Consider the following 16,723-nt stretch of genomic DNA (forward strand, 5'->3'; position numbering starts at 1 on the left):
TTTGGTTAAATATAGTTTGTGCACTTGGCTAATGCTCCAAATGTAGAGACTGACGATCTGTTTCTGTGTATGATTTTTTTTCAACAGATCAACCAGTCTCTATTTCAAAGAACCTGGGAAAACCTTTCAGCTGCATTGAGGATTAAGGAACTGCAGGGATAAGGATAAAGAAGCTGGTTTGCTATAGAACACAAGATCAGCACTCAAGGGGTGACAACATTAATAAATGAATGTGAAAGAAAAGAATAACAGGAGTGAAAAAATTCTACAGTGAGAAACAGTAAAACAAACACGCTTGTAAAATTCTAAATTGACTGTGGAAAGAACATTTTATCAACACATTCTTGCACAAGGTTCCTTCACTAACAAGTCATCAAAAGATATAACAACATTGTCAAAGTGAAGCTTATGTTTCTTTCCATTTAAAAAAAAAACACAGCCACATTTAATATTTATTTATCACTAACAACTCTGGTCTTCTATTGAAGTAATAATATAAATCTGAAAGGGGAAGGAAGACAGAGCATGACTTCTTCAGTTCAGAACACCACATTCTGCACTGACAAGGAGGGCAACAAAAAGGAAGTAAAGAATAACAATGAACAACCAGTTGGAACAGATGGAGATACCAATGCAAATGAAATAACATCCCGGTCTTATATCACAGAAGAAAAGGAACAGAGACAAAATCTAACAGCTGACATTATAAATGAGCATCTACACATGCCAAAGAACATAACAATGCCGAATAAAACGCTGGATGACTCTGTGAAGCAAGGTGGGGAGTTTCAATCAATTGAGGTTGGAGATCAGTTTCACAGAAGCAGAAGCCTAGAGTTTTCTGAGCCAAATAAAATTGGAACTGTGGAACTGGAAAATACCGAATCTACTGAACACCACGATGAAGCTTGCAGTTTGCAGTGTCCTGACAGGGAAGATCGGCAGTTTGGTATAGGTAAAATTGTTAGTGTTTCTCAAATTCAAAAGGAATGGTATCCTCTAAAAAGGCACACCTACACTACTGAAGCTGCTGCAGAGCATGAGTGGCCAAAAATAGATGAAAATAAAAGAACGCATTTCATACCGTTATCATGCAAGGACTCTTCACCTTTCAGTTCATTGGAGAAAGTTACTAAAAAGGATTTATCAGTAGAGGTTGCTGCATCCAGAAAAGATGGTGTTGGGTGTTTTCCAGATAATGTCTCATTGACTGACTGTTGTGTTGGATCATTGAATTTTCAGGAACTCCAGATGAATGCCAGTGATAGCACTCATGATTCACGGAGGGCATCAGAGGATCTGTGCAAAGCTATCTCCCCATCTGACTTCACCTCAGCTGAAACAATTGCGTTTCATTCTAACTCATCTACCTCTGAAAATAAGAAGTCAGCTCCAGAACTACAATCGAATGTAGAGAGGCCACTTGATCTGGTCAATGTAAGCACATCGCATTGTGAAAATATAGTATCTGTCTTAGATCCAGGTTATGAACCACAGGTGGCTATTGTCAAATCTGAAGTCCAGTTAAACTTGAATGCATTGCCCAATAAGTATAGGGCAATTGATGAGCACAACCAGCCCTCTACACGTGACTGGCAGGAAACTGGTGATTTTTTGTCTGAAGTAACAGGAGTTCAAAACAGGAAAAGTATTTTTGAAGTAAAAGAGGAAGTGGAGCCTTGTGATATTAATCAACAATCACCCTCCAGCCTTCCTGAAGAGATAGCTAAAACAGTGCAGCACCTGCCAGACAGCACAAAAGAACAACACCTTAATAATTTCAATGTTGAGAAAGACCAATTCTCACACCAACAAGCGAAAAGTTATGTTGGTGATAGTCCAGTATCTGCAAACAATTCTTCAGTATTAATGAAGCAGTGTTGTCAAAATAAAATCTGCGGTCTAATACATACAGAACTTGGTGCCCAACATTCCATAGGAGCAGCTGAACATCTTGGAAGCTCATTTCCAAATGCTACTAACAATGTGGCCAATGTGAAATCTACTATTTCTGGAGTTTCAAACATGGCCTATGAGGCAGCTAACAACATTGGAAATGGTAAAGTGCCATGCACACAAATCAATGAACTTTCGAAGCAAGAATTTGATAGCCTTCATGATACCTTTGAAATTATTAGGGACATAAAAGACACAAGGCGATCTTGTGTGAGCGGCAGTAGTTCATTAGAAAGTGAACCCGTTCAAGTGAAAAGCATTTCTAAGTTGATGGAAAAGGATGGTGCTGAAACCCTTAGGGTCACACACTCAGAGCTGTCAAAGCAACATCCTTGTCACCAAGGTGCAGATACAGGCAAGGATATATTGCCAGGACCAGGAGTTAGTCATGGTCAGCACATTGATGAATGTTCTGTCGAAAAGGCAGAGTGCTTTTTACAAAAGGAACTGAATGAAATAAAGAGTAATGTGATGATAATTGGAGAAAATCAACCTGTGCGGATTTCTGAAGAGCTTCAGCACTCTGAGAACCTGGTAGCCTTGCAGACTGTAAATCCTGCATTTACTCCTTCTACAGAAGTTGATATGAAAGTTACCAATAAATCCTCAGATCTTGCTGTTAAGGAAACCTCCCTGTCTCATGCTGAGGTACTGTCAGAATCTTCGCTACTCCCCCCATTAGAAGCACAGACAGCAAACTCATTCCCTAAAGCTTCTGATAAAGCTGTATGTAACAGTGGAATCCCTAAACCAATACTGCAGCATCCCAGGACTGTTCTAACAGACAAAGGAGAAGCAGAAACAAATTACCAGTCCAAGCCTGAAGGAAAGACTGAAGCTAAACTCATTCCTAAACCCAAGTATGTAAGACCTAAAATTATAACTTACATTCGAAAACCACTTCAGGTAAAACCACTGGATGCTTTACATGATGCTTTGGGACTATCTCCAAAACTCTCAACATGGACCGAGTCCATTTCAAAACCTTGCATTTCAAAAGAGTACAAGACCTCTACATGTGAAAATAAACCCCTCTCACTGCTCAGTGTTCCCAGTTCCGCTCATGACAGGAGACCGGAGTTGCAAAGAACTAAGATATATACGACAGGGCTGATGGTATCTGGGATCAAACCTCCTACTCAGCAGGCTTTTCCCAGAATGATGGGAAAACCATTTCCTCCTTCCAGTGATATCACATCAAAGAAAGCTACTGAAGTGTTTACGCAGGAGAGCATTTCTGAGGTAAGAGCAGCCTTTAACATTTTAGGTTGTGGGTACATGTATTCTCATCAATTCGAATTAGAGTCAGTCAAGAAACTATTTTTGAGTGCAGGTTGCCGGATTAGTGAGACAGTAAATGGATTTTAAGAAGTATTTAGTCCTGCCCCATGTAAAAGCTTGAGTTGCACGAGAAAGCCAAATAGAAATGCATTGAAAAGCAAAATGTTGAAAATTTGAAACAGAGTTAATGTTTCAGAACAAAAGGTCATTGACCGAAATGTTAACTTTGTAACTCTCTGCAGATGCTGCCTGCTCTGCTGAGCATTTTCAACGTTTCCTTGTCTTATTGGTAATGTATTAAAGTGATTTTAAAAAAATGATTTGATATAACAAATTAAAAGCCATCGGGCTGGGAGTCAGTTAGTCGTATAGCTGAGGAATCGGTTAGACTGGAGTCCTTTCAAAGGTGTCCAACTTTGCAGATAATATCAAGATGGGAGAAATGTCAAACGTGGAGGACCAGAGTACGCAAACTCAAGAGAAATTGGAGATGGTGAGTTTGTATGCAGTAAAATGGCAGGTTAAATAAATCGTAGCCAAATCTAAATTGATGAGATGGACCAAAAGAAAGTGGACGTGGCAATGTACTATAGAACAGGAGGGAGCCCCTGGGAAATTAGTGCCCTGGTTAACGTCAGCCAAGTGTTGTAGAGAATAGAGAGGGCAATTAAACTGTTGGTTTTTATCACAATTGTCAGGATATTTAAATTGAAAGAGATCATTTTAAAATTGCATAGGGCTTTGGCACGACCATGGGTGGAACTTTCGAGTGATAAGTTCATGGGCAAATGCTATCATCACAATTATATTGCCTATGAATAAGAATGTTGATTAAACATGTCAAGCTTTTATATGCAAACTTCCAAGATCAAATGTTTCTACCCTTGTATCTGGAATATCGTGTAGATTTGGCCCTAAAGTAATTTTCAGCTTTTTAAATTAAGGTTCCTGACTGATGATGGACTAGACACTGTTATTGAAAATGCTTACTTTGTTATAATGAAGCCTATTACTTTAAACTGCACTGTTAGTACTCGTTAATATATCAAGGAGTTTTTCTAATGTGAAATAAAAATAATTACGTTCCAGATTACTACCCAGTTGCGCTGCATGCTTCATGGCATGATTTTACCTTGCAAATCAATCTCCACGAAAACTTTAGGGAAAAAAACTCCACCGTTTGATGCAGCTTGTGTATAGATTGACAGTTATGCCCAAAGTGTGATGTTTGCTCCATCTTCTGAGTTTCTGGTGTGAACCGGTATATTTTATTGGATGTCTGTGTTGTATTTCAGTGCTCATTATTTACACACCAGCCTCGATTTCTTTTTGTCCGCGTTCGCTGCTAGCGCAAATGGTGAGGTGGGAGCAAAATCATTCGAGACTCGGGAAATGAGAATCTGGCCGGCGGAGTCCTGGGGGTGGATTCTCCCAGCCCGCGGGAGACATCAGCCGAGGCCAATTAGCAGGCTCTGCGCAGCTCTGCGTCCCGGAAATTGGCACGGAGCTGATTTAAATATTTAAATATTTGTACTTCAATTCTATTAGCGGGCCTTGGACTGACGTTTCCAAGCTCACAAGCCTCTCCTCCTCTCTTCTCCGCCCCCCCCCCCCTCAGGGGAGCTGCAAGCTCACTGGAGTGAAGGGAGGCCATCCAGATCTCTCAGGGACAAGGGGGTATGCCCCCTGGGAACTGCCAGCCTGGCCCCCTGGCACTGTCCAACTGGCAAAATGGCAGTGCCAAAGGGATGGGGCCAGATGGAGCAGGGCCTATGAGGGAGAGATTGGTGTGGTGGGGTGGGGGTGGGGGGGGGAGGTGTTCCTGCTGCTACTGCTACTGCCACTCTGCATAGGCATCAGTGGCAGAGGGAGAGAAGGGGCTGATCGGGGCTGGCCACCCTGGTAATGATGTGGGATCAAAGGGCTGGCCGGCAATCAGGAACCTGGAGCTATGAAGCAGAAGTGACCTGGGTTCAATTCCCTGCTCGGGTCACTGTCTGTGTGGAATTTGCACATTCTCCTGTGTCTGCATGGACTTCGTCCGGGTGCTCCGGTTTCCTCCCACAGTCCAAAGATGTGCAGGTTAGGTTGATTGGCCATGCTAAATTGACCGTAGATGTAGACATGTGTAGATGTATAGGTTAGAGGATTAGTGGGTAAAATATGTATGGATACGGGGATAGGGCCTGGGTGGGATTGTAGTCGGTGCAGGCTCAATGGGCCGAATGGCCTCTTTCTGTACTATAGGGTTTCTATGATTTCTATGAAGTCCTTAAACATGTTCAACAGAGAGAGAGGTATTTTAATCAGTTGGAGAATTAAGGGTTATGGGGTGATGGCTTGACCTCCATAGAATTGCCACTCTTTGAGAGTAGAAATTCATGCTCAATGAGTTACTTCAATGAACACCCCATACTCTGCAACCGTACCCTCTGTTCTTACACTCTCCCAATGAGTGGAAACATCCTCCCAACATTTGCCCTGTTTAAATCCCGAAGAATCTTATGTTTCAATCGTATCACCTCTCATTCTTCTGAATTCCAAGGAATACAAACCTAATCTGTCCAATCTTTCCTCATATGAATCCCTCACATCCTAGTAAACCTCCTCTGTACTACCTCCAAAAATTATGTTGAAATTCTCCAGCTGTTTACACCTCATCATCACTGCCAGTGAGAACTGGGAAATTGACGCTCAGCCAAATCTCCATTCAATGCAGTGGGACCAGAGAACCCCAGCTGTGGGAGAGGTTGAAAAATCCGGCCCTATATTTCCATAAATAAGGGAACCAAAACTGTACAATGTATTCTAAATGTGGCATGACTAGTACCTTGTACAGTTGGAGCAACACCTCTACCTTTATACTCCAGCCCTTTGAAATAAAAGCTAGTATTCAATTTGCCTTCCCTGTTACCTTCTCATAGAAATCAAAGAAACCCTACAGTGCAGAAGGAGGCCATTCACAATCCCACCCAGGCCGCACCCCCATATCCCTACATATTAACCCATTAATCCATCTAACCTACACTTCTCAGGACACTAAGGGGCAATTTTTTTAGCATAGCCAATCAACCTAACCTTTGGACATCTTTGGACTGTGGGAGGAAACTGGAGCACCCAGAGGAAACCCATGCAGACACGAGGAAAATGTGCAAACTCCACACAGACAGTGACCCAAGCCGGGAATCAAATCCAGGTCCCTGGAGCTATGAAGCAGCAGCGCTAACCACTGTGCCACTGTGCTGCCCACCTGAATGCTAGCTTTCTGGGTTTCATGAACAAGGACTTCCAAATCCCTCTACACTACAGTTTTCTTCACTATCTCTCCATTTAAATAATAATCCTGCTTCTCATTCTTCCAAAATGAACAATCTCACACCTTCCCACATTGAATTCAATTGCCAAAATTCTGCCCACTCACTTAACCTGTCAATATTTCTGTGAGCTATTTATATCCTCCTTAGAGCCTGCCTTTCCTGCCACCTTTGTGTCATCTGCAAATTTGGCCACAGTTCACTCTCTTCCTTTCTCCGAATTATGAATGGCTGGAATTTTCCAGCCTTCTCCTGTCTTGCTGCAGTGAATGGAGATTTGACCAAGTGCCAAAGTTTCCATTCTTGCTGGCAGCAGCAATGGGGCATGTGAGACCAGAAAATTCTGGCCAGCATAGATTGTGAAGAGCTGCAGTTCCAGCGCTGATCCCTGTGGCACTCCACTGGTTACTGCCCTCCAACCTGAGAGTGACCGCTTATTGCTACAGACTGCTTCCTGTTAGTGAGCCAACCCTCTATCCGTGCCAGAATATTACGTTCAACACCATGAGCTCCTACTTTGTATAGTAGTTTTTTGTGTGGCACCTTATCAAATGACTTTTGAAAATCCAAATGTACAACATTGACAGGTTCTCCTCTATCCACCTTCTCAAAGAACACTTTGTCAGACATGACTCCACCTTCATAGGCCAGTAAGTTTGACGTCGACAATGGGCAAGTTATTGGAAGGTGTGACAAGGGATAGGATCTACAAATGTTTGGACGGTCAGGGACTTATTAGGGAGAGTCAACAAGGCTTTGTGCGTGGTAGGTCATGTTTTACCAATCTATTAGAGTTTTTCGAGGAGGTTACCAGGAAAGTGGATGAAGGAAAGGTGGTGGATGTTGTCTACCTGGATTTTAGCAAGGCCTTTGATAAGGTCCCTCATGGGAGTTTAGTTAGGAAGGTTCAGTTGCTAGGTATACATGGGGAGGTAGTAAATTGGATTAGACACTGGCTCAATGGAAGAAGCCAATGGAGGATTGCTTCTCTGAGTGGAGGCCTGTGACTGGTGGCGTGCTGCAGGGACCTGTGGTGGGTCCATTTTTGTTTGTCATCTATATCAATGATCTGGATGATAATGTGGTCAATTAGATCAGCAAATTTGCTGATGATACAAAGATCGGAGGTGTAGTGGACAGTGAGGAAGGTTTTCAAAGCTTGCAGAGGGATTTGGACCAACTAGAAAAATGGGCTGAAAAATGGCAAATAGAATTTAACGCAGGCAAATGTGAGGTATTGCACTTTCTACTTGGAAACCAAAGTAGAATGTACAGGGTAAATGGTAGGACTCTGAAGAGTGCAGATGAACAGAGGGATCTGGGAATACAGGTACAGAATTCCCTAAAAGTGATGTCACAGGTGGGTAGGATCGTAAAGAGTGCTTTTGGTACATTGGCCTATATAAATCGGAGTATCGAGTGTAAAAATTGGAGTGTTATGGTAAGATTATACAAGGCATTGGTGAGGCCGAATTTAGAGTATTGTGTACAGTTTTGGTCACCTAGTTACAGGAAGGATGTAAGTAAGGTTGAAAGAGTGCAGAGAAGGTTCATGAGGATGTTGCCGGGACTTGAGAAGCTGAGTTACAGGGAGATATGAATAGGTTAGGACTTTATTCCCTGGAGTGTAGAAGAATGAGGGGAGATTTGATAGAGGTGTATAAGATTTTGATGGGTATAGATAGAGTGAATGCAAGCAGGCTTTTTCCACTGAGGCTAGGGGAGAAAAAAAGCCAGAGGGCATGGGCTAAGGGTGAAAGGTGAAAAGTTTAAAGGGAATATTAGGGGGGGGCTTCTTCACGCAGAGGGTGGTGGGAGTGTGGAGTGAGCTGCCGGATAAAGTGGTAAATGTGGGGTCACTTTTAACATTTAAGAAAAGCTTCGACAGGTACATGGATGAGCGGGATGTGGAGGGATATGGTCCACGTGCAGGTCAGTGGGACTAGGCAAAAAATGGTTCGGCACAGACAAGAAGGGCCAAAAGGCCTGTTTCTGAGCTGTAAATTTTCTATGGTTCATGAAACCATGCTGTCTCTGCTTGATTAGATTATGACTTACCAAAATGCACTGCTATTCTCTCCTTAATAATCGATTCTGATATTTTTCCAATAACTGAAGTGAGATTCATTGGCCTGTAGTTTCCTAAATTTGCCTCCTACCCTTTTTGAGCAAGCTTACCACATTGGCAGTTTTCCAGTCCTTTGGCACGGCTCCAGAATCCAAGGATTTTTGGAAAATGACTACCAATGCATCCATGATCTCTGTAGCTACTTCTTTTAAGGTCCCTGGGGTACAATCTGTCAGGCTCATAGGAAGTATCAGCCTGCAACTCATTCATTTGCCTAAAACTAATTCCTCTGGTGATGGTGGCTGTATTTAATTCCTCCCCTGTATTTTTTTTACTATTTCTGGGCTGCATGTAGTATTTTCTACATTTACAATGGGGACTGATGCAGAATTTCTGTTGAACTCCTCAGACATTACTTTGTTCCGAATAATTACTTCCCCAGCTTCATTTTCTAAGATGCCTATGCTTTCTTTTACTTTTCTTTTAAAATCTCTTACTATCTGTTTTTTGTTTCTTGCTAGCTTGCCTTCAGTTTATTTTTTCCTTCCTGATTATTTTTGCTGCATCTTGAATCTATCCCACTCTTCTGGCCTACCACTAACCTTTGCCATCTTATGTTCTGCTTTCAACTTAATACTCTCCTCAACTTCCTTGGTTATCCATGGTTGTCTTCCTCATTGGAATGTATTTTTGCTGGGAGTCATGGGGCAGGATTTTCCGGCCACACTTGCCTGAAACCAGAAAATCCCACCCAAGGTCAATGAACCTTTCTGTGGTCCACCATTTGCCTGCTACGATTCCCGTGGTGGGCAGAATGGGAAAATTCACCCCATAGAGTCCCTACAGTGCAAAAGGAATCATTTTGGCCCATCAAGGCTGCACCAACTCACTGACAGAGTTTCTTACCCCATCCCTGTTACCCCTCTAATGTCCTTAACTTACACATCTTGGGACACTAAGGGGCAATTTAGCATAGCTGATCAACCGAACCTGCACATCTTTGCACTGTGGGAGGAAACTGAAGTACTGTGACAAAATCCACAGAGACACCGGGGAGAACATGCAAACTCCACACAGTCACCCAAGCCCAGAATTGAACCTGGCACTATGAGGCAGCAGTGCTAACCACTGTGCCACCATGCTGTCCCATGATAACTCGATCATGATTTATCTCCCTGAATATCTGCCACTACTCATCTATTGCCTTACCTACTAATCTATATGACCAGTCCACTTTGGCCAATTACATCCCCATACCTTTGTAATTTCCCTTGAGCTGAATGTTAAATTCCATCAGACTGTGATCACTACTTCCTAGAGAATTCTTAACTTTGAAATCATTTATCAGAACTACCTCATTGCACACTACCTGATCCAAAATAGCTTGATCCCTAGTTTGCTCCATAACATATTGCCCCAAGAAAACATCCCGAATGCATTCCATAAATTCACTCTCTTGACTACCATTTCCAATTTGAATAGCCCAATCTATATGAAAAAGTAAATTCTCCCATGATTAATACATTGCTCTTTTTAACATGCATTTGTTACTTCTTGATTTAAACACTATCCTACAGTAAGGCTCCGGAAAAGTAGCCAATAAAATACTCTTACTGCGCTCTTCTGACCTTTGATATTTGTCGCTTCCACCCAAATCAACTCCACATCCCCTTAGCCAAGGTCATCCCACTGCCTTGTCCTTGCTAGCCATCATTCCTAAAAGTCAAATAACCCTGAATATTGATTTCCCAACTTTGATCTCTTTGCAACCATGGCTGAAATTTCACTGCCCACTTGCCACGGGAATCGGAGCGGGTGAGGAGCGGAACATGGAAAGGTCTGTTGACCTCAGGCGGTATCTTCCGGTTTCGTGACAAGTGAGGCCGTAAAGTCCTGTTCCATGTCTCAGTAATGGCTATCAAATCGTACCCATTTAACTCTGTGCAGTCAGTTCATTTATCTTGCTATTTATGTTACATGCATTAAGACACAGAAAACCCCAGAAGGGTATTGGTTTCGGTTCTATTAGGGTGTACCCATCCAATTTGTACAGGTTCCACCTTCCCCGGAACCTGTCCAAGTGCCTCAGGAATCTGAAACTCATTCCTGTCTACCACCCCTCTAGCCATGCACCCATCCTACCTCTCCTCTGATTTCTGCTGTCCCTAGCATGTGGGAGTAATCCTGAGATTATTACCTTGGAGATCCTGCTTCTTAATTTAACACTGATCTCCCTGTATTCAGCTTTCGGAACCTCTTCCCTTTTTTACCAATGTGTACCATGACCCAGTGCTCTTGGCCTTCCCCTGCCAAAATGTTCTGCGGCCACTTTGTGACATGCTGAACCCTAGCATCAGAGAGACAATATACCATCCTGGAGTGAGTTGGTTGGGAACTTTGGTTGGGGGGGTGTTCCCCTCGTATATGTGAGGGGTGGTGTTCCTGTTTTGTTCTATCAGAGATCAGGGTGTCCTTTTAAAAAGAGCACCCCGATCTTGGGATTGCTGCTGTTGGCTTTTTTGGCCCTATCCTGCCAGTGTGATACACACCTGCAGATTTTTCTGCACAAAGTGCAGGATTATCTGACAAGAAAGATCGGCTGTGCGAGTTGCTTGCTGATTTTTTCAGCTCAGTCAGCACTCTGCAGAGTATGGAAAATTCTCTTGGGCTCTCTCACAGGGCTCAGTTAAGATTGGTTAAAAACAGCTGATTTCATTGACTTGATCACACAACAAGAAATTATTTTAAAATAAACATTTTCTTAGCAAGCCTAAAGTCAGATATTAAATAATGCTTAAAAATATTTCTATGATTCCTACCCATTAGCGGATCAAATTATAGGCCAAAATTCTCCGGCCATTCACATTGGTGGCATTCTACAGTCCCACTGGCAGTGCACCCCTGCCTGTGGGTTTTCCGCCTGCATTGGGTTACGTTGATGGGAATTCCCATTGACAGCGACAGGACTAGAGAATCCTGTCACTAGCAAACAGTGCGCCACGTCCTTCTAGCTGGAAACACGAGGCTGGAGAATTTCACCCATAATGTTCGAAACAATATTAATAGAATTTCCAACATATTTTAGAGACACAACAATCAAGCGTGGGCCTATTTACAAAAAACAAACAAAAGGACATTCTTTGGGCCAAAATCCAAGAATAGTCCAAACCTAGCAGCTCCTAAATCAGTTTCAGCAAAGAGTTGCTGTTTACATATTGCCTATAAGAACATAGAATCATAAAAAATAGAAGCCAGAGTAGACTATTCAGCCTTTCAAACCCATTCCACCATTCAGCAAGTTCATGGCTGATTTGATGTGACACTTTCCTGCCTGTCCCCATGACCTTTGACTAAAACCTATCTAACTCAGCCTTGAATGTATTCAATGGCTTTTAGCCAGTGCTGCTTGTGTAGAGAGAGAGTTCCAAAGATCAGTGGCCCTCCTCATCTCCAACTTAAATGGGAGACCACTTAATTTGAAACTGTGTCCCCTTATTCTAGCTAAAAGGAGCAGGTTTTTCACAGACCCTCCCTTACTTGAATGACAGTACATTTCCTCCTTATCTGTTTGTCTGCCGCTCTTATTTTGGAATATTTGTAAGATTGTATGGCATGCTCTGGCTAGTTAGAGTAGTTAAATCTCTTTCAGTCATGAGCATTCACGTGCGTCTGAGAATAAAAACCTGAATCTTCCTTAACCTCATTAACGCAAGAAAACTGTTAATATTTCCTCGTACAAGGAACTATATATCCGTATATATATTTAGGGTGGACAGTGATAGCCTTTTTCCTCGGGTGGAGAAAGCTAGCACGAGGGGACATAGCTTTAAATTAAGGGGTGGTAGTTATAGGACGGATGTCAGAGGTAGGTTCTTTACCCAGAGGGTGGTGGGGGAATGGAATGCGCTGCCTGCTGCAGTTGTAGATGTGCCTAGTTTGGGGGTGTTTAAGAGATCCGTGGATAGGTTTATGGATGGAAAGGGATTGGTTTAGGTTAGAGGGTCATTGCTTTTTTCTTAATTGGTCGATGCAACATCGTGGGTCGAAGGGCCTGTTCTGCGCTGTTATGTTCTATGTAACTATTATGAGGTAAACAATTCAAATGCACCAAGTAAAATGAGAAAACCTGAATGAAAAAGAAAATGCAGCAGACGCTGCGCATGTGGAAACAGTCAGCAAGTCGAGCAGAAACGTAGAAAATATCATATTTTACATGTGACCCGATTAGATGATCTGGAGGAGGGAACCGAGTGCAGGGTGTCGAAATTTGCTGATGACACCAAGATTGGGGGAACGGCAAATTGTGCGGAGGGTGTGGAGAGTCTGCAGAAGGATCTAGATAGGCTGGGCGAATGGGCCAGGAAATGGCAAATGGAACTTAATGTTGGCGTGTGAGGTGGTCCACTTTGGTAGGAAGAATGGTAGGAAGGACTATTACTTACGTGGCGAAAAACTGCAGCAGGCGACGGTGCAGAGGGACCTCGGGGTCCTTGTGCATGAGTCGCAAAAACCCAGCTTGCAGGTGCAGCAGGTGGTCAGGAAGGCGAATGGGATGCTGGCCTTCATAGCGAGGGGGATTGAATATAAAAGTAGGGAGGTCTTGCTGCAGCTGTATAGGGCATTGGTGAGGCCGCAGCTGGAGTACTGTGTGCAGTTTTGGGCGCCGCACCTGCGCAAGGATATTTTGGCCCTGGAGGGAGTGCAGAGGAGGTTTACTAGGCTGATACCGGAGTTGAGGGGATTGAGCTATGAGGAGAGGCTGAATAAACTAGGCTTGTACTCGTTAGAGTTTAGAAGAATGAGGGGAGATCTCATTGAGACGTATAAGATGATGAATGGGATGGATAGGATAGAGGTGGAGAGACTCTTCCCGCTCAAAAAAGACAGTAGGACTAGGGGGCACAGCCTCAAGATAAAGGGGAGGCGGTTTAGAACGGAGTTGAGGAGGAACTTCTTCACTCAAAGGGTGGTGAATCTCTGGAATTCTCTGCCCGTTGAAGTGGTGGAGGCTGCCTCGCTAAATATTTTTAAGAAGCGGGTTGATGGGTTTTTGATAAGAGAAGGGATTGAGGGTTATGGGGAGAGGGCGGGAAAGTGGAACTGAGCCACGACAGATCAGCCATGATCTTATTGAATGGCGGGGCAGGCTCGAAGGGCTAGATGGCCTACTCCTGCTCCTATTTCTTATGTTCTTATGTTACCATTGCATCAAATGGGCGTGAAAACTTGGTAAAGTCAGGTGTGAGGTGATTAGCGCAATCTGTGCCCTTGTCCATGCAGATGCCCACTTTACCAAAACCCGAAAATGGCCACGACCCAAACCGTGCCTGAAGTGGGCGCAATGGCGCTTTAAATACCTTTGCATGTATTTAAATTGAATTAATGGGCTGCCCACCCAACTTTGCCAGAATTCCCTCCTTTACCATCGTCCATCCAGCTTCAACGTGAAACAGATATGCTCGGCAAAGGTCTGTTTTGGGCACTCCAGCTTCTGAAGAGGTAAGTTCAGAGCTTCCAATGGCTCTCTGACTGAGATCGGTGGTGGGGGTCAGATTATTCTCTGGTGGCGGGGGGAGAGAAACAAAGGAGGGAGGCCCGATCATTCTTAGAGAAGGTGGGTCAGGTGTAACTTGTGTGGGGGGTGTGGCCTGATCATTCTCTGGTGGGGGGAGAGGGAGGCCCCATCATTCTTTCGTGGGGGGAGAGGAGAGAAGGGAGGCCAGATCATTCTCTGGTGGAGGGGAGCAGGGGGCAGTAGGATCCACTGCCACTTTGTGGGTGATCGGTGGGGGGGGAAGGGGAGTAGGAGGTTGTGATCAATCTGAGTAATGGAGGGGTGGGTGGATAAGGGGGACAGTTATGTTGTGGGGATGGGGTGATGCCTATGGGGTCATTGCTCTCACTTTTCACTCCCAGGTCGCTTTATCTGCTTCTTACGGCCTGGGAATGATGTGACGGGCACATTTTTCAGATTTATTTTTCACTGCGCTTGCGTGGTTCAAAGCTCTGATCAGAGTTGTAGAATTTTGGGTGTGATAAGCCCCACCCACAGTGCGATTCAGATCGTGATTTTTTTTTCGGGCTAAGTGCATATGGGGGCACCTGAGAACAGTTTTCCAAGTCAGTTCTGAATTGTACTTAGAATCAAATTGGTGAAAATGAGGCCCATAGGCTGGAATTTGGCAGCCCCTCCCCTTGGTGGCTCACCATTGGCTGACTGTGACACTTTCATATTCAACTACTGTGTTTTGCAAGACTCATCCAATCTGCTCAGGGCAAGAGTTGACTTCAGTGGGACCAGAATTTACCCTGTTGGCAGAGAGGGCTGGAAAATCCAATCCATAGTTCCAATTAAAATCCAACTCATCCTGATCAGGGGCAATGCCTCAAATGTTACATTTTGTTTTCTTTATTGATGCTGCCTAACTTGCTGTGTCTTTTCAACAATTTCTATTTTTCTTTTAGCCGATAGGGAATTCTTAAATTAAAAGTAATGAATTATTTATTTTGGAAGTATGTCTTGCTAAATATTTATTGGATATAGTAAATTATTAATCTGCATTTTGTCAGATCTTTGTGAAATGGTTTTAAAGGAATGTTCTAATCTTTGGACCGCAGAAGCCTGAACTCAGGCCTATTGGATTTTACTGATATCTAACAAAATAAAACAGAATAAGGGAATAAAAAAACACAAAAATTACAAATGCTGGAAGTCTGAAATAGATGCTTAAAGTCCAGATTACTGTCAAAATTATAGACTTGTCTTTTTGTAGGACATGCAAAACACTCTAGAGTGGAACTTGCATAGTGTTGCTCTCATAGCTCAAAATGGGTGCAGGGAATAATCTCTGTGTCTGAAATTGAAGGCCAAGAATTGTAAGACTTTGTCCTCTGCCTTTTATCTAAGGGTCATGTGAGTAGCTCACCCAATGGAAATTTTGAGCCAATTTCCTCACCAGCAAATGTCTTGAGGTAAGTCTCGGTACATAGGGCAGTTTGAAGAACAATAGGAAGAGGGTGACTGAGGCTGGCAGGGACCATTGGAAATACCATGGAGCAGTGTGGAGACCTCTCATTCCTACTTTCACAAAAAATTGGAAAGAAATGCTTTTCTCTAACTTAATTGGGGCAGCCATTGATCAGGCTCCCACCCAGATTCTAAATTTCTAAACGGAGTAGGACCAAAACTCTCCGGCAATCTAATTAGTTGTAAAACCCCTTAAACAAGTGTTAGGTCTCTCACTAGTATATTCAAGTATGAATTTAACCTCAACTTGTATCACGTTTGGAGTATTACATGCTGGCACAGTGGTTAGTGCTACTGCTTTGCATTGCCAGGGACCCAGGCTCGATTCTGGCCTTGGGTCATTGTCTGTGTGGAGTTTGCACATTCTCCCTGTGTCTGCGTGGATTTCATCCAGGTGGTCCGGTTGCTTCCCATAGATCGACAATGTGCAGGTTAAGTGGTTGGCCATGATAAATTGCCCCTTACTAAACAAAGATGCAGAACAGTCAATCCATTTCGTGGTTGGCCATGATAAATTGCCCCTTAATGTCCAAAGACGCAGAACAGTCACTCCATTTCATGGTGAGATGAGTGGGAACCCCAATACGCATTGGCAGGAAGCAGGGACAATCTCAATGGAGAATCCCAGTAGTGTAAATGCTGTTTTGGGACTCCTATTGGATTCCCCACCCTCTTTGACCTTTCCTTCTGCCAAGAACAGGGGCAAAAAATCCCCCCATTGAGTTTGCATTGAACGAAATATCATTCACTGAGTTAGCAATCTAAATTCCAGGGTTTATACCCACGAACCTCTTTTTACCCAGAGGCAGAAAAAAATGCTGCCAAATTTTCAACCACTTTACGCTGTCTCGAGCTTTCTAAAGTTTCCCTTATGGGGTGCTGAGTGCTTGTGCCAGGCGTTAAACTGGGGATAATATTATCACTGAGTCATTATTGTTCTTTCGGGTGGGCCGAACCAAGTGAACAAACTTAAATTACATTCGGACAAAGAAAAAGGGGGCAGCTCCCCAAAAGGAGGGGGAACGGCCCGAACAGAAACAAAAAGTACAAAGGAAACTTAAAACAAGTCAAATCAAA

General features: G+C 43.4%; 1 protein-coding gene across 7 annotated transcripts in view; it reads left to right on the forward strand.

The window, feature by feature from the left end:
* The window catches only part of LOC145349086 (microtubule-associated tumor suppressor candidate 2-like), a 453,839-nt gene that overhangs the window by 144,787 nt on the left and 292,329 nt on the right, over positions 1-16,723 (forward strand). For all 7 annotated transcript variants that reach the window (XR_013888055.1, XM_080197409.1, XM_080197414.1 and 4 more), the window contains one exon: positions 88-3,198. Coding sequence is in view for 6 of the 7 variants with exons in the window: in XM_080197409.1 (XP_080053535.1) it covers positions 526-3,198 (2,673 nt within the window). In the remaining variant the exon portion in view is untranslated. The remainder of the gene's footprint in view (positions 1-87; positions 3,199-16,723) is intronic.

This window comes from Carcharhinus amblyrhynchos, chromosome 10 (genome assembly GCF_965287045.1).
Source record: "Carcharhinus amblyrhynchos chromosome 10, sCarAmb.v2.hapA, whole genome shotgun sequence".
In the NCBI taxonomy this organism is placed as follows: Eukaryota; Metazoa; Chordata; class Chondrichthyes; order Carcharhiniformes; family Carcharhinidae; genus Carcharhinus; species Carcharhinus amblyrhynchos.